Consider the following 24,514-nt stretch of genomic DNA (forward strand, 5'->3'; position numbering starts at 1 on the left):
GATGCTTATTGGTAAGATTTATAAACTACCCCTCTCCAGAGGTTGTAGACTAGTGCTTCTCAACCTTGGCAACTTTAAATTGTGTGGATTTCATTTCCCAGAATTTGCCAGCCAGTGTAAAAAAATCCCAGAATTCCTTAGCAACTTTTAATCAGTTGTGAGAGTTGAATTCCACGCAGCTTCAAGTTACCACGTGTGAAAAACACTGTTCTAGACCAGTGGTGACAAATCTATGGCACACGTGCCAGATATGGCACTCAGAGCCCTCTCTGTGGGCACACGCACCATCGCCGCAGCCCTGCCTCCCCCTGCGGCCCCCCCACCAGCAGCACCCCCAGAGCAGAGTCACCCCTGGGTGCGGCCCGCATGAAGCAGTGAAGCCAAGGACATGGCAGCTGGGCAGCAGGGACAAAACTCCGCCCTTGTGCCCCGTTGCGTGCAGATGATGTTGCGGGGCGCGGGCAGAGGGCGTGGCCACCATGGTGCTGCAGGGCTGCCTGGGCAATCTGCTGCGGGCCGTGGAGGCGATAGGTGGCCCTCCGGGCAGGGGGAGTGAAGGGGTGGGGCGGAGTGGGGTGGGGCAGGGTGGGACAGTTTTGGGGGCACTCGGTGTCTAAAAGATTTGCCATCACTGTTCTAGACAAAGTTTAAATACAATCATAGCCTAGTATAACAGAATAACAGAGTTGGAAGGGACCTTGGAGGTCTTCTAGTCCAACCCCCTGCTCAGGCAGGAAATCCTATACCATTTCAGACAAATGGTTGCCCAATCTCTTCTTAAAAATCTCCAGTTTTGGAGCACTCACAACTTCTGGAGGCAGGTTGTTCCACTGATTAATTGTTCTCTCAGGAAAATTGTCCTTAGTTCTAGGTTGCTTCTCCCCTTGATTAGTTTCCATCCGTTGTTTCTTGCCCTGCCTTCAGGTGGTTTGGAGAATAACTTGACCCCCCTCTTCTTTGTGGCAGCCCCTGAGATATTGGAAGACTGCTATCATGTTGCCCCTAGTACAACTATTTCACAATGGCATATCATCACCATAAAATATTGATAATAATATAGATCACGATGCACATCTTACTACGCCTGTTAATCTCCAAAGGCCTTCTTAGAAGAGCCATGTCTTAACTACAGGTAGTCCCCGACTTACAACCGGTCACTTAGTGACTGAAGTTATGATGGACCCAAAATAAGGGGACTTACGACCTGGATCTGAAGTCCTAACAGTTGTCTATCCATTCCACAGTCACATGACCACACTTAAGCCCTCAGCAACATGTCGGCATTTACAGCTGTTTGCAGCATCCCGAAGGCAGATGACCATGTTTTACAAAGGGATATACGGTATAACAAAGCCAGCACTTACTTCCACTTTTTCTGGCAAAACTATGCCATAGTGAACAATGGGTTCATTTTCTGACCGCCATGTTCGCCTAACCACCATCGCATGCTCCATGATGATCATAATTCAGGGACTATCCATATTCTAAAAAAGGTCATAAAAGTGGCGGCTCATTCCTGCCTGAATTGGGGAATGGGTGATGTGGAAACAACCACTAATCATTCCCTCTTTTCCGGTTAAAGGAAAAGTCCGTCCTTGGATCAAGTTCAGTTCCAGACAGTTAGTTAACACGTTCCTGTAATTTTCTTCCCAGCAGTACAGAACCGGATAATCATTGTTGTCTTTTTAGATATTGTCTCAATGTCCTGGTTCAGTAATCTCCCATTCAAATATTTACCAGACCTGAGATTGTTTACCTTTTTCAAAATCAATCCAGGTAATGACATGCTTTCATTTAGCCATGTTTGCTTTTTAATATTAACCATTAACATTAAATTATTATTATTGTAACTAGCTAAATGTATATAATAAGTAATTAATGTCAAAAGATAGTACTACTAATAATAGATGCTTTGGATGGCATCCCAGAACATCTGGAGCAGGGGTAGTCAACCTTGGCTCTTTTATGACTCGTGGACTTCAACTCCCAGAATTCCTGAGCCAGCTGTGCTGGCTCAGGAATTCTGGGAGTTGAAGTCCACGAGTCATAAAAGAGCCAAGGTTGACTACCCCTGATCTGGAGCATCGCTTGAAACACTGTCGGCATTAACAAAATCCCCATTAGTCAATTGCAAAAGGGAGCTCTTATTTGGAACAGCTTACATCCTGCAATAATATATTTAACACCATCAAACACCAACATTTGCCGATAGGTTCTTTGGGAAGGACTCAATAGGTAGATAAAAATGCCAAATGACTATGTGACCAACCCATATATTAAATTCATATGCTGCCTAACTCCCAGCAACTCTGGGCAGTTTACAATTGTTAAAACCTTAAAAAAAACAAAGGATACAGAACATATTAAAACAGTACAAGATGAAGGGACAATGATGGCAGATGGGTACAGAAAGGAAGAAAGAAGCATCAGTTATCCTCTCCAAAGGCCTCGGTGAAGAGTCAGGTCTTTAGGGACCTTGGAGGTCTTCTAGTCCAACCCTATATCATTTCAGACAAATGGCTGTCCAGTCTCTTCTTAAAAACTTCCAGTGTTGAAGCATTCACCACTTCTGGAGGCAGGTTGTTCCACTGGTTAATTGTTCTGACTGTCAGGAAGTTTCTTCTTAGTTCTAGGTTGCTTCTCTCTTTGGTTTGTTTCCATCTGTTGCTTCTTGTCCTGCCCTCAGGCGCTTTGGAGAATAGCTTGACTCCCTCTTCTTTGTGGCAGCCCCTGAGATAACCAGTAATCAAGTAACCCAGCCCTGTGGGGCATAGTGCTTTCTAAGTAGTAACCAGCACCATGAATCACACCGGGAGCAAACTGGCAACCAGTGAAGCATGTGAATCAATGGTCTTACACGAGTAATATCAAAGTATGCCTATTACTATCTGCACCACATCATTCTGGATCAGCTGAAGCTTCCAGGTGGTCTTCAAGGTCAGCCCCATATAAAGCACATTGCAGTAGTCAAGCTATGAGGTGACAAGGGCACAACTGGCACACCAGGTAAAGCTGTGTGCAAAGATTTCCTGTCTGCAGCTACCGCCTGCTCATTAATAGAAAAACAGAATAACAGAGTTGGACGGCACATTGAAGGTCTTCTAGTCCAGCCCCCAGCTCAAGCAGGAGACCCTATATCATTTCAGATAAATGGTTGTCCAGTCTCATCTTAAAAACCTCCAGTCTTGGAGCACCCACAACTTCTGGTGGCAAGTTGTTCCACTGATTAATTGTTCTGATAGGAAATTTCTCCTTAGTTCGAGGTTGGTTCTCTCCTTGATTAGCATCCATCCATTGCTTCTTCTGAGGAACTGCGAGTCCAGGAAGACATCCAAAATAGGCATCATCCTTAAAATGGGAAAGTGTAAACCCATCCAAGGTTAAAGTTGGAATATCCCCACATCTGGGTGGTCCAACCATTTGGTCTCGGTAGGACTAGCTGGAAATGACTCCTCCCTACCCAAACCTCCAGGCACTGGACAGTATAATATAATATTATAAACTAGCCATAATAATAATAATAATGATAAAGTTGGAAGGGACCTTGGAGGTCATCTAGTCCAACCCCCTGTTCAGGCAGGAAACCCTATACCATTTCAGACAAATGGCTGTCCAGTCTCTTCTTAAAAACTTTCAGTGTTGGAGCATTCACCGCTTCTGGAGGCAGGTTGTTCCACTGGTTAATTGTTCTAACTGTCAGGAAGTTTCTCCTTAGTTCTAGGTTGCTTCTCTCTTTGGTAAGTTTCCACCCGTTGCTCCTTGTCCTGCCTTCAGGCGCTTTGGAAAATAGCCTCACTTGGCCAACTTGGTAGCCTCACTTGGCCAACGAAGTCAAAAGATGTAATTGGGCATCCATGTACTGATGCTACCAAACTCCAAACTGGCAGATGACTTCACTCAGCAGCTTCATGTAGAAGTTGAAAAGGAAGGGAGAGAGAGTATAGAACCCTGTGGCACCCTACAAGTGGGGGGCCTCGGGGTGATCCCTGCCCACCAACCAACACCAACTGCAAGGAAGAAACCCACCATAAAACATTGCCTGACTCCCAATGTCTCTTAGGAGATTTAAGCCTCTTTCCAGACCCTTCGTAGCTCCTTTTTCTTATTTGTGTGATTCCCAATGAATTATGAATGTCATCACTGGAAAGAAATGTCATATACATTTTGTGGTTTAAGCCAGCTACTCACCTGGGCTAACTAGGTTCACTTACTGTGCAAACCTGAGGATGGTGAAGAGCTCTTTACTGAATATGTCCCATCTGATACCGTACATCGTATTAAGCAATACCCATACAGCACAGTTTACAAAATGCAATGGGTACACAAATCACACTAAGCTATGGTTTAGTTCAGGGGTAGGCAACCTTGGCTCTTTTATGACTCGTGGACTTCAACTCCCAGAATTCCTGAGCCAGCATGGCTCAGCTTGGAAACCTCTCCCTTTCCCCTCAGCATGGCTGGCTCAGGAATTCTGGGAGTTGAAGTCCACGAGTCCTAAAAGAGCCAAGGTTGCCTACCCCTGGTTTAGTTAATCCTGGTAGTGAAATAAGCCACCAGTACCTGTGATCACATGATACATTCAGCCATCAAGCATGGTTTACCAGGACACAGAGGATGGATACACACAAAACCACAAATAAATCACATTGTGGCTAAATGCAGTATAGGTAGTCCTTGACTTACAACTGTTTGTTTAGTGACCATTCAAAGTTACAATGGCACTGAAAAAAGTGACTTATGACCATTTTTCACACTTATGACCATTGTAGCATCCCCATGATTACCTGATCAAAATTCGGATGCTTGGCAACAGGTTCATATTTATGCCGATTGCCGTGTCTTGGGGAATCATGTGAACACCTTTTGTGACCTTCTGACAAGCAAAGTCAATGGGGGAGCCAGATTCACTTATCAACTGCATTACCAACTTAACTGCAGTGATTCGCTTAACAAATGTGGCAAGAAAGGTCGCAAAATGGGGCAAAACCCATTGAACAAATGTCTCACTTAGCAGCATGAATTTTGGGCTGAGTTGTGATCGTAAATTGAGGACTACCTGTACACGAACTATAGCAGTCTAATATTTCATTCGGAGTCCATGAGATAATATAATGTTTGTTAGCTAGCTATTTCTTCTGATTCTTCTGATTCCTAAGGAAAAATGTTAATTCTGGAGGAAAAACCAGATTAGTTTATAAAGGCCTTTGTACTTAAGCAATGTCGTCTGGGTGTTTACTGGCAGCAGCTGTTCCCGTCTTGGTTTGCATTACTCCAGATTCTATTTTGGACGGAGTGAGAGCGAAAGTTATCCTAATTATAAACTAGGCAGAGGCCAAAGAAATGAGGCTAGCGCTGAAAGTTGGGGAGAAGTTGTCTCATGGTACCAGTTTGGGTGGCTGAGTAATTGTCCTGGTGCCTAAGTGATGAGTGGAATTCTTTACTGCAGGAAGCATCACATCAAAAATATTCCAGCGAGGGGAGGATTTAAATAAAAGGGAGCCGAGTCCTGGAGGCAGAGCATACAGCAGCTCCAAGCATTCAAGAGACACACCAGGCTCAGCTTATCGAGACGAGAATCCAAGATGCTGTGCCGATTGCACCTGACAGGCCCTCAGAGCTCCTTGCGAAGCCGAGGTTTATGGCCCCGGACCAGTTCGCTCTTTGAGGAGCTGGAGCGTGAGATGGACGCTATGTGGGAGCTCCTGACCAGCAACTGGCGACCCACAACCACCAGCATGGTCAGTCACGAAACCATCCACAGCTTGGAGACACCAAGCGCCAATGACACCTTTGCGGTGACTCAAGATATGGCTGGATTTGACCCCCAGGAACTGGTGGTGAAGCTGGTAGGGGAGAAAGTGGTTCTGACGGGCAGGAAGGCCACTGAGATGCCCAGTGGACCTTTTCGCTACGAACTCTTCCGGAGGGCGTGGGACGTGCCCCAGAGCGTGGACCGAGATCGGCTCAGTTGCTCCATCTCCAGCGACGGAGAGCTGCGCATCGAAGGTCCCGTGACAGAATCAGCCATGAGGACGGTGCCTATCGCGGTCAACCGAGTGAGAAACGAACCTCAACCAGCAGCTGAAGAATCCACACGCACAGAAGACAGCCGGGCTCAGGGATGAAGGAGGCTGGACGGAAGAGACTTTTTAAAAACGACGTTGCTGAGAACCTTAAAGAAAAAAATGCACTGCTAATAAATATTTTAGATATGGAATTATACGCCCTGCGGGGGTGTGATCAGTTCTCAAATGAAATGGTGGGGGGTGGGGATAGGTAGCAGAGTTGGAGAGAATTATTTCATTTACCAGAATTCTCATGGAAAGAATTTGCGATGTAGAATAATTAAAGGTGATATGGACATGTTGGTCAGTCGTGGTAAAAGGGTTTTGGAAAGATTGTTTCAGTCCAATATTTATATTTTTGCTGCTCAGTCAAAAGGTTGCCAGCTTTTCCTTTTTTAAAAGTTTTTTATCAGCTTTGTAAACAGTTTTACCTACTGAATAGACCACTCCCAATGTCTAAGCATTCGATTTAATTTGCTTTTGGGGTAAGAACCTGATCAGAAAGTCTTTTATAAAGGAGGATGGGAAGAAGTTGAAAAGGGGTTTACTTTAGTTAATGAAGAAAAAAAATCAGAATAGTCCCATTTATTCAGCCCAACATCCTTCCTTTGCCAAAACAGACAATACAGTACTGGAGCAGTTAGCAATGGATAACATTTCTTTGAAGGGTAAATTGAGAAGCAGATTTGAATCCTAGCTCTCAGATGAATATTGGAGATTGTCTGAATGTAAACTGGGAATTCTCTGTATGTTTAAGCAGGACTTTGCTAAGGGGAATCCATTTCCTGAAAAAGCAAATAAATAAATATATATATTTCTCTTCTTTGTTCTACTCATTTCTCAGCCTCAGTGTTCCTCATTTGTAAAATGGGTGTATCAAATGAAGGCATTTGACTAGGTGTTTCTCCAGGTATTCTGGTCAGTTTTATTTTTAGCATTTGAATTCTTGCTCTGTAGAAACTCAAACACTGAGCACGTCTTAAAGCTGTAAGATGAGTAATACGGCTGACTCAGTCCTTTATGCAACAGGTAACCAACCACCACAGGAAAAAGATAAATCGGCCACCTCAGATTCCACAGCTCTTTTCCAAGTACAATAACTAACAGGATCTAAAGTTATTCAGCATAATTGACCAATGATTTTTTTTTTCAGCATACATATTTTTCTTACATAGCACAGTAGCTCCTTTTCTGATTTTCCATTATAAATGTATTTGAATTTTAAAATTCCAATATTCCACAGCGTCAGCAAGTATGAAACTTGTCCATTTAAGTGACCATTATAAGTTTCATATTAGCCAGTAACTCATAAATTTAGCTGCTGAAAATTTAAGGTTTTTATATACTCAGAACAGAATTAGACAAACGGGGTCTTCTCAGTGGTGGCCCCTCTGTGTTTCCAAAATGAGGTGAAAAACTGACTTTGGAAGGGAATATTTGGGGGATGTTAGGTTTTTCTTTCATGATTTACTTCTGCCTATTAGTTTTATTGTGATATGTTTTAATTGTCATGGCTTTGAGGCTTTCAACTATTCCTGTTGCACGTCATGGAGCTGTTTTGGAGAACAACATGGAAATACAGGTAACCAGTGCTTTTTTTCTAAAAAAAAAAAAGGTGCCGGAACTCACACACATCATACAACCCGCCTTGCCTACCCTACAAGGTTCCATCCAAAAAAGGTGCCGGAACTCCGTTCTGGGCGTTCTATGAGAAAAAAAGCCCTGCAGGTAACCCTTGACTTACAGCAGTTCATTTAGTGACCATTTGAAGTTACAACGGCACTGAAAAAAAGTGACTTATGACCGTCTTTCACACTTACGACCGTTGCAGCATCCCCATGGTCATGTGAACAAAGTTCAGATGCTTGGCAATTGACTCATATTTATGACGGTTGCAATGTCCCACGGTCACGGGTGCGACCGTGGTCACCTTTTGCGACTTTCTAACACGCAAAGGTCAGTGAGGAAGCCAGATTCACTAAACCGTGTTACTAACTTAAGAACGGCAGTGATTCACTTAACAACTGTGGCAAGAGAGGTTGTAAAATGGGGCAAAATTCATCTAACAACTGTCCCACCTAACAACAGAAATTCTGGGCTCAATTATGACTGTAAGTCGAGGACTGCCTGTATCAATAATTAGTTAATTCAATTAATAGCATTCCAGAGTCTTTGACCACTGGCTTTGAGCAGGTGAGGGTGAAGGGAATCTGTAATTCAAAATATCTGGAGCAAATGTCTTCAAACTTGGCAACTTTTAAGACTTGTGGACTTCAACTCCCAGAATTCCTCAGCCAGCCAGCTGCCAAGTTTGAAGACCCCTGATCTGGAGGAATACAACTGCTCTTGCTTACTCCTTGTTTAGGAAATTTCTGCTTAGAAAAGCCAGCATGTCTCCGTTACAGAAGCTAGGGTTTTAAACAAATTACAATAGACGGTCTTGCTAGTGATAAATATAAATATTACTCTTGATTTACAAGAGTAATTGACCCCAGAATTACTGTTGTAAGTCGTGGTGGTCATTAAGCGGATCACCACAGGACCATCCCTGATTTTACGACCTTTTTTGTGGCGGTCATTAAAGGAACACTAACTGAATGTGGCAGTTTTCTCCAATGGGTGTTCCCCCCCCCCAGAAACCAAGAGAAAATGCTGGAAACCCACCAAAAATACTGTAAATCAGTCATGTTACTGCAGAACACTGCAAGAGCCATAAGTGTGAAGCTATTGCCAAGCGCCCAAAATGTGATCATGTAACCACAGGAGGTGGGCAGGTGGAGGCAGCCGTCGGAAATTTGAAATGGAGTCATAAGTAGCTCTGGGAAGGTCCATTGTAATTTTGAACAATCATTAAGTGAGGATTGCCTGTAATTCCAGTCAGAAATGGTGTAGGGCAGTGGCTATCTGCCATTTTTTTTGTCCGCCATTTTTTTTGTCCGCCATTTTTTTTGTCCGCCATTTTTTTCCCCTTTTCCGGCAGGTGCCTTACCTCCCTTGGGCTGGGCCAGCTGGTAGTCGACCTGCTCCGTCTCTGCCGCTTGCCAGCTACGCCTCGGCCGGCGCAGGGGGCGGAACCACGCATGCGCGGCGCTCCCGGGCAGGGAAAGTCCTCGACTTATGACCGGTTGGGTAGTCCTCGACTTACGACCGGTTTAGTCCTCGACTTACGACCAGTTTAGTCCTCGACTTACGACCGGTTTAGTCCTCGACTTACGACTGGTTGGGGTCGCAGCATTAAAAAGGTTGAGAACCACTGGTGTAGGGTCTCCTGCTTGGGTGGGGGGTTGGACTAGATGACCCACAAGGTCCCTTCAGACTCTGCTATTCTATTCCGTTCTGTTCTGTTCTGTTCTGTTCCGTTCCGTTCCATTCCGTTCCTATTCCTTTTTCTATTCTATTCTATTCTATTTTATTCTATTCTATTCTATTCTATTCTCTCCTGTAAATGGATCATTTTAAGAACACTCAGAGGCTGTCTGTGATTGTGTTCAGTTCTATAACCTGCCATGACTTTTAATTATTTAAATTGTTTTAGCAACTTTGCCACCTGGTGGAGATTGAGAAAAAAGACATACACAAAATCACTCCTGTCGCCTGGAAACAGGCCAAGATTCCTGAATGATGCAACAGAGTGTAAGAAGTTCCAGCACTTTCTCCCTCTGCCTAGGTTTCTCCAGATAACTCAGAACCTAAACTTGAGGATTTGATATTAGCCACCAAGAAAACCCGAAAATGGCTTTTAAAATCTCTGTTATGGGCATGTTTTCCTCGCTATGCATAGCCAGCCAACTGGGCCTTAATTAAACCACCACTAGGCAAATATTAATTAAATTTATATAGCCATAGATCTCACCACTGTGACTCTGGGTGGCATGCAGAGTTCAAAATCCCCTCTCTCAAAATTAAAAAAAAATAGCCACAAAAATCATTAAAGCATTAATCAGGGGAGATGGCGGGGGGTGGAAAATTAAATAAATAGATAAATAAAAAATTTAAAACTACTAAAACCATTAAAAGTATAATCTATGGGAGAGTGCCATCATTTTCTTAGAAATACAACCATTTAGCAGGCTCTCCAACAATGTCATAGGATGTCCAGGCCAGATGGCAAACCCCATGGCTTTGGGCTCGTCAGGAAGGTTGTTGTTTTGTCTCTGTTGTTTTACAAGTACACTGAGTGCTTCTATACAAGAGACAAATTCCTTGTGTGCCTAACCACACTTGGCCAAATAAAGTATTTTATTCTTCTATTCTAAGGTCAAAGAATAGAATAGAATAGAATAGAATAGAATAGAATAGAATAGAATAGAATAGAATAGAATAGAATGGAATGGAATGGAATGGAATGGAATGGAATGGAATGGAATAGAATAGAATAGAATAGAATAGAATAGAATAGAATAGAACAGAGCTGGAAGAGACCTTGGAGGTCTTCTAGTCCAGCCCCCTGCTCAAGCAGGAGAACCTATACCGTCTCAGACAAATGACTGTCTAGCCCAGTGGTGGCGAATCTATGGCACGGGTGCCAAAAGCGGCACTCAGAGCCCTCTCTGTGGGCACGCACACCGTCACCCCAGTCCTAGGTCTTCAGCTGGGTTTTATAAAACCTTTTCACTTTAGGCCTCCGCAAAAAAAAAAGGTTCAATCAAGCAGTCAATTTCAACTTCTCGTGGGGAAAAAAAAGATCTTGCAAAGTTGGAATTGACTGATTGAACTTTTTAGTCTCACCCAGTCTGCCGTTACCACCGCAGCCACGCCCACCCAATGGGCCACACCCAGCCAAGGGGCCACACCCACCCGGCACCCGACGATGCATAAGTGGGTTTTGGGTTGCAGTTTGGGCACTCGGTTTCTAAAAGGTTCGCCATCACTGGTCTAGCCTCTTCTTTAAAATCTCCAGTTATGGAGTGCCCACGATCTCTGGAGGCAAGCTGTTCCACTGGTTGATTGTCCTCACTATCAGGAGGTTTCTCCTTAATTCCAGGTTGCTTCTCTCTTGGATCAGTTTCCAACCATTGTTTCTCCTCCTTCCCTCTGGTGCTTTGGTGAACAACCAATCTGGCCAATCTGACTTCAGGGGAATGATGTTACTAAGAGTGGGCACTGCAGCAGAAAATGCTCTCCTCCTGGTCCCATCAGATACCACACTCCTTTGTGGACGCGAACCGCAATACGCCATTTGTGCTAGACCTGATGGAACATATGAAGGTAATTGGAATGAGGCAGTCCCTCAAAAAATGCTGAGTATTGTCATGATTTCCTTAACAAGATTTATTCACTTAGCCCTAATTGGCTGGGTCCAGACAACACATTATACACCAATTATTATTTAGAAATCTTGTCACTGAGTGCTATTACCTGATAGGTTTTGTCTGTAAGCATCCTGAATGATCTGCCCTCTATAAAAACTAGCCATTAGGACTACTTGTGAGCAAGTTAAAGGTAGTTTCTACTTCCCTTCTTCCTGTTTGAAAGCCAGTATGGTCTAGTGCAGGGGTAGGCAACCTTTGCTCTTTTATGACTCGTGGACTTCAACTCCCAGAATTCCTGAGCCAGCATAGGTATGCTGGCTCAGGAATTCTGGGAGTTGAAGTCCACGAGTCATAAAAGAGGCAAGGTTGCCTACCCCTGCTCTAGTGTTTAAGGTAGCAAGCTAGAAAGTGGGCAGCTGTGAATTATAGTCCTGCCTTAGGCAAAAAGCCAGTTGAATGGCTTTGGGCCAGTCACTCTCTCTCAGCCCTAGAAGGAAGCAATGGCAGACCACTTGTCTTGCCCAGAAAACTGCAGGGATTTGTCCAGAAAGTCACCAGGAATCAACAATGTCTAGAATAGGGATTCCCAATTCCCAATCTGTGGATGACAACTGGTCAGCAGCGTGCCAGAAACCGGTCCTCACAAACAAGCGAAGCCCCATCCGTGCACACATACGGGATGCAGGCAGCACACGAAACCATGTCCCCTCCAGTCTGCAGAAAAGCCTCTCTCCATTGAACTGGTCTCTGGTGCCCAAAAGGTTGGGGGCCGCTGGACTAGCATACACACACACACACACACACAAAAAACCACACATGTGCACGCATACACATGCATACACACACACACACACACACACATATTCTTCTTTGTTGGCTATACAGAACATACCGGTATATGAACAGCTTGAATTCAAAACTTGTACCCCAAAATAAGATATAGAGTAACATCCTCCACTATGCAGAGCACTGTTTTTTTTCCATTTCATGTGTTGACACATGATGGTACAAGATTACAGGTGGGAAAAAAGTCACCATGGACCAGTGGTGGGATTCAAATCTGTGAACAATTGGTTCTCTGTGTGGATGCCGCTTCCGGAAGTCCATTCTGGGCCTGGGCTACCGGTTCTGCTGAACTGGTGTGAACTGGCTGAATCCCACCACTGCCATGGACTCATTTGCTAATAGATTTGCACCAGCAGGAGATAGGACTTAATGCAATATCCTAGTTTATTATACTGTGGTGTTAAGGCTAAGGCTGCTCTAGGCTCTCTGAATTTGTATTCCAGTTTCAACTATCACATGTACCAAGAACTTTCTGACAACACAATGCAGACAAATCTTTCCATCTGCCCAGATTGGATTTTGGATTAGATGTGGTTCTAATGTTATAAACTGAAAATGAATAAACCAGAAGTTATGGTATATCATCCTGATCAACTGATTTTACCTTTCCTGTTTCTCATGGGGTGCATGACTGGGTCACATAAGTTGTCTGATGCACTGATGCAGTTTGAACAGGAAAGGTGTGCAGACTAGGTGACATGTTGCAATTGATCTTCACCCCTTAATCAGCAGAGAGCAGTCACACACTATCTGGGGGCATTAAATGTTCCCTTGTATCTCCATACAGGCCACCCCATTTGTGAGCATGCCATTAAATTAGGTGGCAAAATGGCCCATTTTCCCATGGATAATTTTGCCTTGTCTATCTGAAAATTTGGATGAAGCCATCCTCTCCTTTCTTAAAACTCTGAATAATGGGCAAAAATATAAGTACGGAATGTACAGAAAATGTACAGAACTGAAAAAGCTTCTTGAATGAGAAGTAAAAAGTTTTCAAGGAAAAAAGTCAAGAAAGTCCAGTTGCCTTTGGGAAAAGCACCTTTGGGACAATCATGACTTAGATGACTGAGGATCTCCTTAAGCAAAAAAGTTAAAATTATGGCAGCAAAAAGATGGGTTTTTTTTTTCTTCTTTTGCAGTGATTTGAAAGATAAGAGAAAAAAGTCTCTCTAGGCTTTCTAATCCTTAAATCCACCTGCTTCTACACTGTATATCATTGAGGATTTGCTGCCTCTCCCGAAGCAAAATTAAGACTCCAGAGCTTTGTTCTGTGTTTGCAGTTACCAATCTCTGCACATGGAGTCTTAACTCATCCCCCGTCTCGCACATTTCTAGGGTGAAGGGAAGTCTTTATGCCCCATGTTCTTCTTAGTATCCTCTCAAAAAAAAACCCAATGCTGACGCTCCTCTGCAGGGTTATTGTACAAAACATCTGGAACAGAAGAAGAGGGGAAAGGCCGGGTTTTGAAACTGAGGCCACACCACTGTGTTTTTCTGGACTCCATTCTCAAAAGCAGCGGGCCAGCTCCTGGCAATATTGACACCGCTAGCCTTGGGGGAAAAATAGTTGGTAGCTTTGGAGGTGTGTGAATGCCGACCGAGCAGCCTGTCCCGTGTCTAGGACAAACTGGGTTTTTTCTAGAAGCTGCTAGAGCGCAAACGCGTTTTGCCTAGTTTGCCCTTAAGGCAGATTAAGGAGCAAGCGGGGCTGGCACTGTCACGACCTTGATTTTTTACTCTTTCTTCTCGGCGCCTCTGGAGCCACCGCCGGCTTTCCAGACTTGTTTGGAAACATCTTACACGCTGTTGCGTCATAAACACAACCAAGGCCGCGCCGCTTTAGCCGCTTGAGGAGGCGGGGCTTGGTGGGACTATAAAAGGCGGCACCGGGTTGTTCGCCCAGCCAGAGATAAATCGAGCTCGTGGTCTCTTGTCTTGTTTGGGGGAGCGTCTTCTGCGTTGCCACCATGGCGAGCTACTCTCGCGTCCTGCTTCGGATGCTCCCGCTGCGGCGTTGGCCTCTGCCCGGCCTAGGCCCCGTCTGGCTCAGCGAGCCGCAACCGGCGTGCAGGCTCCTGTGGCCGGCCAGCCCCAGCTTCGTGGACCGCGTGATGGGCGACATGGAGAGGCAATTCCAAGAGATGGAGAAGATGAGCCGCGCCTTCTTCCAGGCGACGCCGCTGCCCTTCGGGGAGCGCGAAAGCCAGAAGGAAGCCTCGGAGGAGAACACCTGCCCGGCCGGGGAGAAAAACCATTACCGCGTCTCGGTGGACGTGGCCGGCTTTACGCCCGAGGAGATGACGGTGAACCTGGAGGGGAGGAAAGTGACGGTGACCGCCAAGCGCCAGAGGGAGAGCCAGGGCAAAGACAGCGGCTTCTGGGTGGAGCATCAAGAGTTGCGCCGGGAGACTCTCCTGCCTCCTGATGTGGACCTTCAGGCCATCAGTTGCTCGCTGAATCCGGATGGACAGCTGTGCATCGAGGCCCCGCGCCTGGCCGAGTCCGAGTCCGCCCAACAAACCATCCCCATCGATGTGAAACCAGCCGATCCGAGTCCCGGCGGGGAGGACAAGCCCAAGGAGCACTGATGGTGTGGATGTTCCTACCGCGCCTTTAGAATCGCCCTATGAAAATGAGCAGGCTCTCAGTTGCTAGCTTAGAAAAGTCTCTGCAGCCTTGACTCTCTTCTTTCCTTGTCTACAATAAAGCCTCTTTCCATTTACCCGGGGACGCATTTCTGACTGTTGTGTTCTGTGGGTCCAGCACCAACTTAGGATAAACTTAAGAATTCAGAGGATGTGCTGAAAACAGACTGTATAAAGCAGTGTTTCTCAACCTTGACAATTTTAAGGCATGTGGACTTCAACTCCCAGAATTCCACAGCCAGCATTGCTGGCTGTGGAATTCTGGGAGTTGAAGTCCACATGCCTTAAAATTGTCAAGGTTTGAGAAACACTGGTATAAAGGGAGTGGGTGGGAGGGAAAAGAGGTTGTGCTGTACTGTACAAACAGCAGTTGGGATTCTTAAATGATGGTAAAGTATGATTGTGACTAAGTGTGATGCTGTGTATGACACAAAAGTAGACATTGTATTTTTTTAAAAGAATAAACTTATTTTGATTAAAAAAAAATAATCTTGACTGCCTGAAACCAGATTCTTAAGTGGCTTACAGAGTATTAAAAAAAGGAACAGGTTAAAAGGTTGAAGTGTTTAAAATAGTATCTAAGAATAAGAAACTGGAAATGGCATCACTACGCAATTCCCGAGCACCCTCTGGAAGAATCCCATTTTCATCTTCTGCAGGACTGTGAGGATGGGAAGAAGCTAATATGAAAGTTTGTCTCCTGTTTGGAACTTAGCATTATTCAGAATAGAAAAAAAATGATTACTTATAGCATTATTCTGAATGGAAAAATTGATTACTTACTTATTCAAACCTCATGTAGGGGCCACTGCAGCTGTAGTGCAGGCTATGTTTGCTATGTCAGTGGTCTTTTTATACTATCCATGGGGTTTTCTTGACAAGGATAAAGGAGTGGATTGCCAGAAGGGGACAAGCAAAGGATGAGATGGTTAGATAGTGTCACCAACGCAATGAACATGAATTTGGACAAACTGAGATAATGGAAGGAGGGGCTGGGGGGGCTATAGTCCACGGGGTTGTGAAGAGTCAGACATGACTTAGTGATTGAATAACATGGTGGTTCCTCCTAATAAAATAAAGCTGGTCCTGATACCAAGGACTGGCTGTTGGAGGAAGATAGGGAAATAAATGGTCAGTTGGTTGCCTATACACAGGTAGTCCTCCTTTATTGACTGGCCTGCTTAGCAACCATTTGCAGTTATGAGGGTGAAGAAAAAGTGACTTTGTGATTAATTCTGGCATTTACAATCTGCAGGTCTGTTCAGCAAAGAAAAGCTAAAAGATAAGCAGAGTTGCAGTTTCACAGTGATGGCTTCACTTAATAGTTGACGGTTCCAATTATAGTTGCTAAACGAGAACTACAATAGTTTACAAGTGGATTTTGACTTACAACCACACTTGGGACCAAAACTTTCTTTGCTAAGTAAGATGGTTGCTAAGTGAGTTGTGACTGATTTTACAACCTCCTTTGCCACAATCGATAAACTAATCCAGGGGTCTTCAAAGTTGGCCCTTTTATGACTTGTGGACTTCAACTCCCAGAATTCCTCAGCCAGGCACGCGTGCCTGGCTGAGGAATTCTGGGAGTTAAAGTCCACAAGTCATAAAAGGGCCAACTTTGAAACCCCTGAACTAATCACTGTAATTAAGTGAACCATGCTGTCATAAAGCATATCCCACTTCCCCCATTGACTTTGCATGTCAGAAGCCAGCTGGGAAGATCACAAATACTGCTAGCATTGTAAATACATGCTGGTTGCCAAATTTTGATCATGTGACTTGTGTGATAACTGGTCAATTTTCGGTGCCATTTGTAACTTCCAATGGTCACTAAACACATCGTTCTAAATCAAGGCCTATCTGTATTTTAAAATATGGAAAATGTCAAATCTACTGAATGATACCTGGATCCACATTCAAAGGCAGGAAGGCAGTCTATGGCAGATGCTTGAGGATGTCAGAACAAATTGTGAGTTTACAGGATCATTTTTCTTGGATCAGTATTGAAGAAGAGGCAGACTGCCAGGAGGTGTGTTAAGCTAAACAGCCCTCTGGGAACTTTTGTGCAGGTTTGTTTAATGTTGCAATTCTGCCAAGGATATGGAAACAAGGGCAAATTTATCTTGTGCACTGTCTTTAGGTTCCAGTTTTGACTGGAATGTGGGAGTGGGTTGAGTGGTATCTAAATTTGACAAAAATAAAAATGTTAAGAGTATATTGAGGGCGATCCAACTATCCCCATTTAAACTGCACACTTTGTAGTCTGCCTAGTTCGGTGCTCAAGAAAAAATTTAAACCCCTAATTCCCCACCCATTGCCCATGTGGTATTTGAGGGGGAAAAACTGCTTCCCTTTTCTTTAGGCTGCTCTAAGTATATCAATAGTAACTACTTCATCCCAAAGCGAAACTGAACAACTGTTTCCTGCTTGTCAGTTTCCTGAGTGGGCTAGAGGCATTTGATCCGGTAGGATACCTATTATTTATAGAATTTTCAGGTCTCTCTGAAGTAGCCTAACTATATTTGTGTATCATTATTTTAACAAAAGTCTTTATATCTTTTTCCCAAGGGTGGGGGGAGCGGGTAATAAAAGTTTGCTACAGCAGACAAGGTGATAGGTTGCCTTATGGCAGAGGTGGGGAACTATGTCCCTTTTATGACTTGTGGACTTCAACTCTGGATCAGAAATTCTGGGAACTGAAGTCCACAAGTCATAAAAGGGACATAGTTCCCCACCTCTGCCATATGGGAACAAGTGCAAATGTCTGCTTAGATGACAGGCTTTCAAACTTGGCCCTTTTATGACTTGTGGACTTCAACTCCCAGAATTCCTCAGCCAGCATGCCTGGCTGAGGAATTCTGGGAGTTGAAGTCCACAAGTCATAAAAGGGCCAAGTTTGAAGACCCCTCGCTAAGATGGTCTTGCAGGAATTCCAGAATGACTTTCATTAATTTGTGGGATCTGCTACCAAAATACAGGATAGCACCTTAGCTAGCTTTCAAGGGGGAGGGGTGGATTTCTTGAATAACTTCAAACTTCCTATAAGGCCTTTCGCAGGTTGTTAAACCTCTGTGTTCAAGGACATGAATACCAGTGTTTGGAAAACATGGGCTTTTTCAAAGGGTCTCCACAAATACGTAAGGAAGATAGCAACAATGGAACCTTTGAACCGGTGGTTCTCAATCTCAGCTTTTGAGATATCTAGACATCAACCCCCTGGATTTCATTCATTCACATTCGTCCATATTAATATAGCTGCCCATCTCACAATCAAGTGACATGCTGGCTAGGGAATTCTGGGAGTCCATACATGACTGAGAAACACTTAACTGCAGGGTTTGCTAAACCACTACAAAAAAAGAAAAGGTAAAATCGGGTTGAATGACTTTACAACTGTCATGAGTTTTGACTGTGATGGGCAGGTTCCATTATGGTCGTTAACTCAAGGACTACCTGTACTCTAAACCAAATTGGGGGGGGGGGGGAAATATGCAGGAAACAGTAATACAGGCCAGCCCTGGGTAGTTGCAGGGAAGCTGGTATTTCAGTAATAGAACTTTTCCCTCTCTCCCTATAAGGCACAAACACACACACACATACATACACACACCACTTTTAAGAACAGCATCCTGGTTGTAGAATTCTGGAAGTGGTCATTGCCTGCCCATGGGGAGGTGCAAATTTGGGGAAGGCTGGGAAGATACCAAGAGCGGTTTCTCCTCCATTTTCTTCCCTGTTCATGTTCCATTACTTTGGGATTTTCAAACTTTACGGTTCTATGACTTTCTAAAGTTAAATGGAGATAAATGGGCAATAACTGAATAAATAAACGAACGATTCCACAGCTGCTTTCAGGAATAAAGGAATTGCTTTAAAAAAAAATCTGCTGAGAGATGTTGCTTTATTAGAACAATGAGGATGTCGCAGGTATTCACAGTTTAAAATGTAGAGCGCGTGTGAAAAACTGTACCAAAGAGAAGCAGTACTGGGTTCGGGTTTGGTGGCTTAAAAAGGAGACAGACAGTCAGGGGAAAAGCCACCAGTAAAGTTGGAAAGCAAATTTCGAGCAAAGATGGGAGAGGTTCCTTGGCCCCCGATTTGGCTTCCCGAAGACAACTAAAAGAAAACAATCCGGGTGATTGTTACCCAGACCCCGTTCCCTGCAGGCATGTTTTCAAAACCTGGAAAGAGCTGAACAAACCAGAATGGACTCCTGAGGTCCTCCAAGGAAGCTTTCGTGGAAGGCTGCTGAATAAACCAAAATCCATCTAGCGCCACCCAAATCAATCCTGAGCACTAAAGGAGCGTGTTCACAGTCCTGACCTCTTACACCCCGCCTAAAGGCCAGGCCTAAAAACAGTTTCTAAGCTCCTCCTCCTAAGTCTGTTCTAAAGCCAAGGCAACTTTCCGCAGTCCCTGGTTTCTTTTCCCCCTGCTAGGCAGGCCCCAGCAATTCCCTTCCTTCATTTTGACGGATCCTTTGCGGGGCCACCTACAGCTCAAGGAGAAGAAAACCCACACGAGCGAGAAAGAGAGAGAGAGAAAGAAAGAGAGAGAGAGAGAGAAAGAGAGAAGTGAATGGTAGCATCCAGCCAAGGCCCGTTTTCCTACCCTCTCCCGCAAAATACACCCAGGCCCTCTGGCTTTCTTCTCACCTCTGCAGCTCCAGATGGTGCAAAGATCTCCCTTGCCACCCCGGGCATCTCCTGCAAAGGGTTCATTGATGTTCTCATCAACTCTGGGGGCTGGGAAGCCTTTCTGGGCAGGAGAGCCAAGCCTGCTGTGCCCACCCCACTCAGTCAACCTACAGTCCAGAGGGGGACACCAGTGCAAAGTCGTATGCCAGTCCTTGAGGGGGCCAGGTGGTGGAAGAGGGGCAGGAGTTGGGAGGAAGAACGGGCCAAATCTCCAAGCCTGATTCTTCGAAAGTCATCAACCGCAGGCTGGCCTTAGTTTCTGGCTGCTATGATGACCGACAGGGCCACGCCCCCCAGCGCTACAGCAGTGGCCCCAAACAGCCACTTCCAAGGAATTGTCTGAGAAGGAGAACAAAAAAAGAGAGAAAAAAGAAAAGAAAAGTGAGTGCCAAAATTCAGAACAGAAGACATACGACTAGGAACTGGCATATCACAGAAACATAGGAAACCGAAGGGAGAAAAAGACTTAGTGGGTCTCAACCTGTGGTCTGCGGACCCCTGGCGTCTGTGATGGCATCACAGGGGACCCGCGAAGGCTTGAAAATATGATTTAAATCTTGAGTTAAGTCATGGGGAGGGGGTCCGTGGCAAAAAAAGGTATTTAAAACGGGTTGGTGGTGAAGAAAAGGTTGAATACCACTGCCTTAGACCAGTGGTGGCGAACCTATGGCACGGGTGCCAAAGGCGGCACTCAGAGCCCTCTCTGTGGGCACGCGCGCCGTCGCCCCAGTCCTAGGCCTTCAGCTGGGTTTTATAAAACCTTTTCACTTTAGGCCTCCGCCGCCGTGTGCAAAAAAAAATAATCAGTCAATTTCAACTTCTCACTGGAAAAAAAAAGATCTTGCAAAGTTAAAATTGATTGGTTGAACTTTTTAGTCCCACCCAGTCTGCCGTTACCACCGTAGCCACGCCCAGCCAATGGGCCACGCCTACCCAATAGGCCACACCCAGCCAATGGGCCACACCCACCTGGCACCCAACGATGCATAAGTGGGTTTTGGGTTGCAGTTTGGGCATTCGGTCTCTAAAAGGTTCGCCATCACTGCCTTAGATAAACAGGCCTTAACTGTTTAGGCTTGGAAGGTAGAAAGCAACCTCTTGCAATGAGCATAAAAGGCAAGTGGCAATTTCTATAGGCTGCTGCGTCGATTCGAAGGGCGAAAGGCACAAGGGCCTGCAGAAGCTCCCCCACTGGCTTTCTATGCTCATCGTACAACTTTAATACGCAAGACATCGAATCAATGGCCCCTTTTCTCCCCAACTCCATCCCAGTGGATACTTCTTTCGGACCACCTTACCCAGGAGGATTTATCTTTGCACTTTGCTGGCTGGGTGCTAGACCCAGGGTTCCCCAGCATCTTGCGGTACATCTCTGCCTCAACGTTCCTTTGGTCAGCGTGCTTCTTCGCCAGCTTCGAGAGCTCGGTGTGAATGGTCTGGAGGCCAATGGAAAACAGAATATGATATAATTGGGGGTACCATTAAGAAGGCGAGAACACTCCGTATCAGTGCACTTGGTATTTATTTAATTTATATCCCACCTTTATCATTTTTATAAACAACTCAAGGTGGCAAATATCTAATATCCCTTCCTCGTCCTATTTCCCCCACATCAGCAACCTTGTAAGGTAACTTGGGCTGAGAAAGAGAGACTGGCCCCAAGTCACCCAGCCAGCTTCTCATGCCTAAGGCAGGACTAAAAACTCACAGTCTCCTGGTTTTTAATCTGGTGCCTTAACCACTAAAACAAACTATCTACTGCAAAGTTGCCAACACAATTCTAGAAAAGCATATTGGCCAGGGCATGAAGGCTGTAACATCCCTTGTGGTCTGTTCTTCATAGGCAGCCTTAGGACAGGAAAAACTCATCTGAGCCAGATGTTGACTATCACCCTCCCAAAGAATCCCATTTCAAGTAGCCCCAGTGGGGGGGGAGGGTATTTCTGAAATTTTCCTTGCCCCTCCCAAGTGCTCAAAGATCTCCTTCCAAAAGATGGCCGCAGAACCACCATTTGTAAAAGGGAATATGGATGAAGATGTTCTCCAACCTCAGGCCTTCCAAGCATCTTCTATCACTCCTCTGGTGTTCTTTGAGCTTGGTTGTTCAGTGCAAGCTATTGCATATAAACAGGGAGAAAACCCCACACCCACCAGCACTGATGTTGTTATTTAGTCTGGTAATGAAACGTCTGCAAGCAAACAACCAAACCCACAGAGCACCAAGGATTCCACTGTTCAACCCTGAGCTACGGGTATTCTTTTAGTGTCCTCTATCAGTCTGGGGTCCTGCGATCACCATTTGCAACCTTCCCAGCCAGCTTTTAACAAGCACAGTCAGTGGGAAAAGTCAGATTTACTCAACCATCACACGATTCACTTAACTGCAGGGATCTGTTTAACAACTGTGGCAAAAACCATTGCAAAATGGGGCACAACTCACTTAATAACTGCCTTGCTTAGCAACGGAAATATTGGGCTCAGCTGTGGTCATAAGTCAAGGATTACCTGTGGGGACTTACCATGTTACTATCAATAATTATTTTCAGTTGACAGGCGTTTACGAAATAAAGGCAAAGTAATTTTCGTTAAAAAACAAATTTTTATCCAATATCCTAAAGGGATTATATTTGGCAAAGAAGCAATAATATATTTAATTTTCGAGTCATGTTTTCATATCTTTGGTTGACCATATCCTTTTAAACTATATTCTTACTACCTGGAAATTGATGGCTGGACAACAAAAAATGGATTCGCTCTGCCATTTTATTGCTAACAGTATTTCATAGCGCTGGAAAGATAAATTCATGATTCTAATTAGTCTGTTGTTTCAAGACCCAATTGTTATTTGCAACTAAGGAATTGTTATTTGCAACTAACCAACCACAGATCATGTATAGACAATTACAACAAAACATGGAGAGTTTAATAAAAAAAAAACATTGTACTGTATGTTTATGAGTTATAAAGAGAGAAAGAGAGAAAGGCTCAGTTTGGTATAATAGTTAAGGTTGTGAGTTCTAGTCCTCCCCTAAGCATTTAAGCTCCCCGGGTGATTTTTCAACCAGTCACTCTATCTCAGTCCAACCCACCTCATAGGATTGTTGTTGGGTGAAAATAAGAGGCATTGTTACACACTGTGAGTTGTAGAAAAGCCAGGGGGGGATATAAATTAAATAATAATATGTTATTGCTGTGCGAAGAAGCACAGTGGCTCATGTGGTTAAGCACTGGGTCAGAGGTTAGCAAGCCTACGTTTGAGACCTGAGTGCTGCCACGGAGTGGGGTGAGCTCCCGTCCTTTGCTCCAGCTCCTGCCGGAGATATGAAAGGAGTCCGCAATTGGACGTTCCCCGGACAACAGTGATGTCACCGGCTAATCCTTTCATCCTGGATTGTGATCCAGGAGTGTGAGTATGATTGCTATGTTTCCCCCCCACCCCTTTTTTTCTTATTGTTTCCTCTTTTTCTCTTTGTTCTGATTCAATAAATAAAGCAAGAAAAAAACTTAAAAGAAATACAGGCAGATGTGTCTTCAAGGAAGATGCTCATGGGCACTTTGATGCTCACAGGCCCCTGCTTGTTTTCTCAGCTACGGTCAGATTCCAAGGCCTACCTTATTTGATGGTTCCAGCTTCAGAGCGGCCTTTAAGATTGGGATGGCCCCACTGTATTCTCCCTGCTGAGCCAGAACCTAGACCAGGAGATAGAGAAAAAAAGTGGGGCAATCTCTGGTTTAATACAGGTCTTTCTAAAGCTTTTGCCAGACTTATCTGATAGCGACGATTTGAAGTTAAAATGGACCCCGCCCCCAAAGGTTACTTACAACCCATTTTCAAAGTTACAATAGCCACACATACGCACAGAAACACGCACAGTCATGTGACTGTATTTGGGGCACTTGGCAACAGACTCACCTTTGTGGCTATGTGGTCATGTGACCCCAATTTGTAAAAAAAATTTTGGCTATTTCCAGCAGTTGCTTCCAGTTTCCGGAAAAAGAAACCCATAGAAAGAATGGATTTGCTTAACAGCCACAGTGTTTGCTTAACAACCACTGGATTTGAAATAATAGTAATAATAATAATAATAATAGTAGTAGTAGTAGTAGTAGTAGTAATAATAAAGTTGGAAGGGACCTTGGAGATCATCTAGTCCAACCCCCTGCTCAGGCAGGAAACCCTATACCATTTCAGAAAAATGGCTGTCCAATCTCTTCTTAAAAACTTCCAGTGTTGGAGCATTCACCGCTTCTGGAGGCAGGTTGTTCCACTGGTTAATTGTTCTAACTGTCAGGAAGTTTCTCCTTAGTTCTAGGTTGCTTCTCTCCTTGATTAGTTTCCATCCGTTGCTTCTTGTCCTGCCTTCAGGCGCTTTGGAAAATAACTTGACTCCCTCTTCTTTGTGGCAGCCCCTGAGATATTGGAAGACTGCTATCATGTCCCCCCTCGTCCTTCTCTTCATTAAACTAGACATACCCAATTCCAGCAACCGTTCCTTATATGCTTTAGCCTCCAGTCCCCTGATCATCTTTGTTGCTCTTCTCTGTACTCTTTCTAGAGTCTCAACATCTTTTTTACATTGTGATGACCAAAACTGGATGCAGTATTCCAAGTGTGGCCTTACCAAGGCATTGTAAAGTGGTATTAATACTTCACGTGATCTTGATTCTATCCCGTGAAGTATTAATACCACTTTACAATGCCTTGGTAAGGCCACACTTGGAATACTGCATCCAGTTTTGGTCACCACGATGTAAAAAAGATGTTGAGATTTGTTTAATGACCACCTGTCATGGTTCCGACAGACGAAACTCTTCAAAGAACTTTGAGGCATTGTTCACCTTAAAGAATCTTTATTCGAGAAGCATAGCATCGGCACTTACATAGCCAAAGCCAAAATCTGAATTCCCCTGCCCTGAGTACATAGTATCAAAGCACAATTCCCTAATCTAATTTACAGTCATAAATCACATTCTCCAATTAGTTTGAAATGCAGACTTTCCCTCCAGTT

At 44.5% G+C, this 24,514-nt stretch overlaps 3 protein-coding genes across 4 annotated transcripts in view; 2 read left to right on the plus strand and 1 right to left on the minus strand.

Moving 5' to 3' along the window:
- Positions 1-5,386: 5,386 nt before the first annotated feature.
- Positions 5,387-6,874, plus strand: LOC107285286 (alpha-crystallin A chain). The gene has a single exon (XM_015813461.1). The coding sequence runs from the start codon at positions 5,583-5,585 to the stop codon at positions 6,123-6,125; it is 543 nt and encodes a 180-aa protein (XP_015668947.1). The 5' UTR covers positions 5,387-5,582; the 3' UTR covers positions 6,126-6,874.
- Positions 6,875-14,072: 7,198 nt separating this feature from the next.
- On the plus strand, positions 14,073-14,893 carry LOC107285287 (heat shock protein 30C-like). Its single transcript, XM_015813462.1, has one exon. It carries the CDS (start codon positions 14,131-14,133, stop codon positions 14,749-14,751), a length of 621 nt encoding a protein of 206 aa, XP_015668948.1. The 5' UTR covers positions 14,073-14,130; the 3' UTR covers positions 14,752-14,893.
- A 3,799-nt stretch (positions 14,894-18,692) lies between these two features.
- The window catches only part of FKBP8 (FKBP prolyl isomerase 8), a 30,737-nt gene continuing 24,915 nt past the window's right edge, over positions 18,693-24,514 (minus strand). For both annotated transcript variants that reach the window (XM_015813457.1, XM_015813456.1), the window contains exons 7-9: positions 23,118-23,195; positions 20,804-20,941; positions 18,693-19,844 (exon numbers count right to left, since the gene is read on the minus strand). In XM_015813457.1, coding sequence (XP_015668943.1) covers positions 19,758-19,844; positions 20,804-20,941; positions 23,118-23,195 — 303 coding nt within the window. In that variant the 3' untranslated portion in view covers positions 18,693-19,757. The remainder of the gene's footprint in view (positions 19,845-20,803; positions 20,942-23,117; positions 23,196-24,514) is intronic.

This window comes from Protobothrops mucrosquamatus, unplaced genomic scaffold, assembly GCF_001527695.2.
Source record: "Protobothrops mucrosquamatus isolate PMUCROS unplaced genomic scaffold, P.Mucros_1.0 scaffold157, whole genome shotgun sequence".
In the NCBI taxonomy this organism is placed as follows: Eukaryota; Metazoa; Chordata; class Lepidosauria; order Squamata; family Viperidae; genus Protobothrops; species Protobothrops mucrosquamatus.

What these genes read in the sequence shown, in the direction of transcription:
- LOC107285286 (XM_015813461.1), top strand. Translation starts at nt 5,583, where the DNA reads ATGCTGTGCCGATTGCACCTGACAGGCCCTCAGAGCTCCTTGCGAAGC.
- LOC107285287 (XM_015813462.1), top strand. Translation starts at nt 14,131, where the DNA reads ATGGCGAGCTACTCTCGCGTCCTGCTTCGGATGCTCCCGCTGCGGCGT.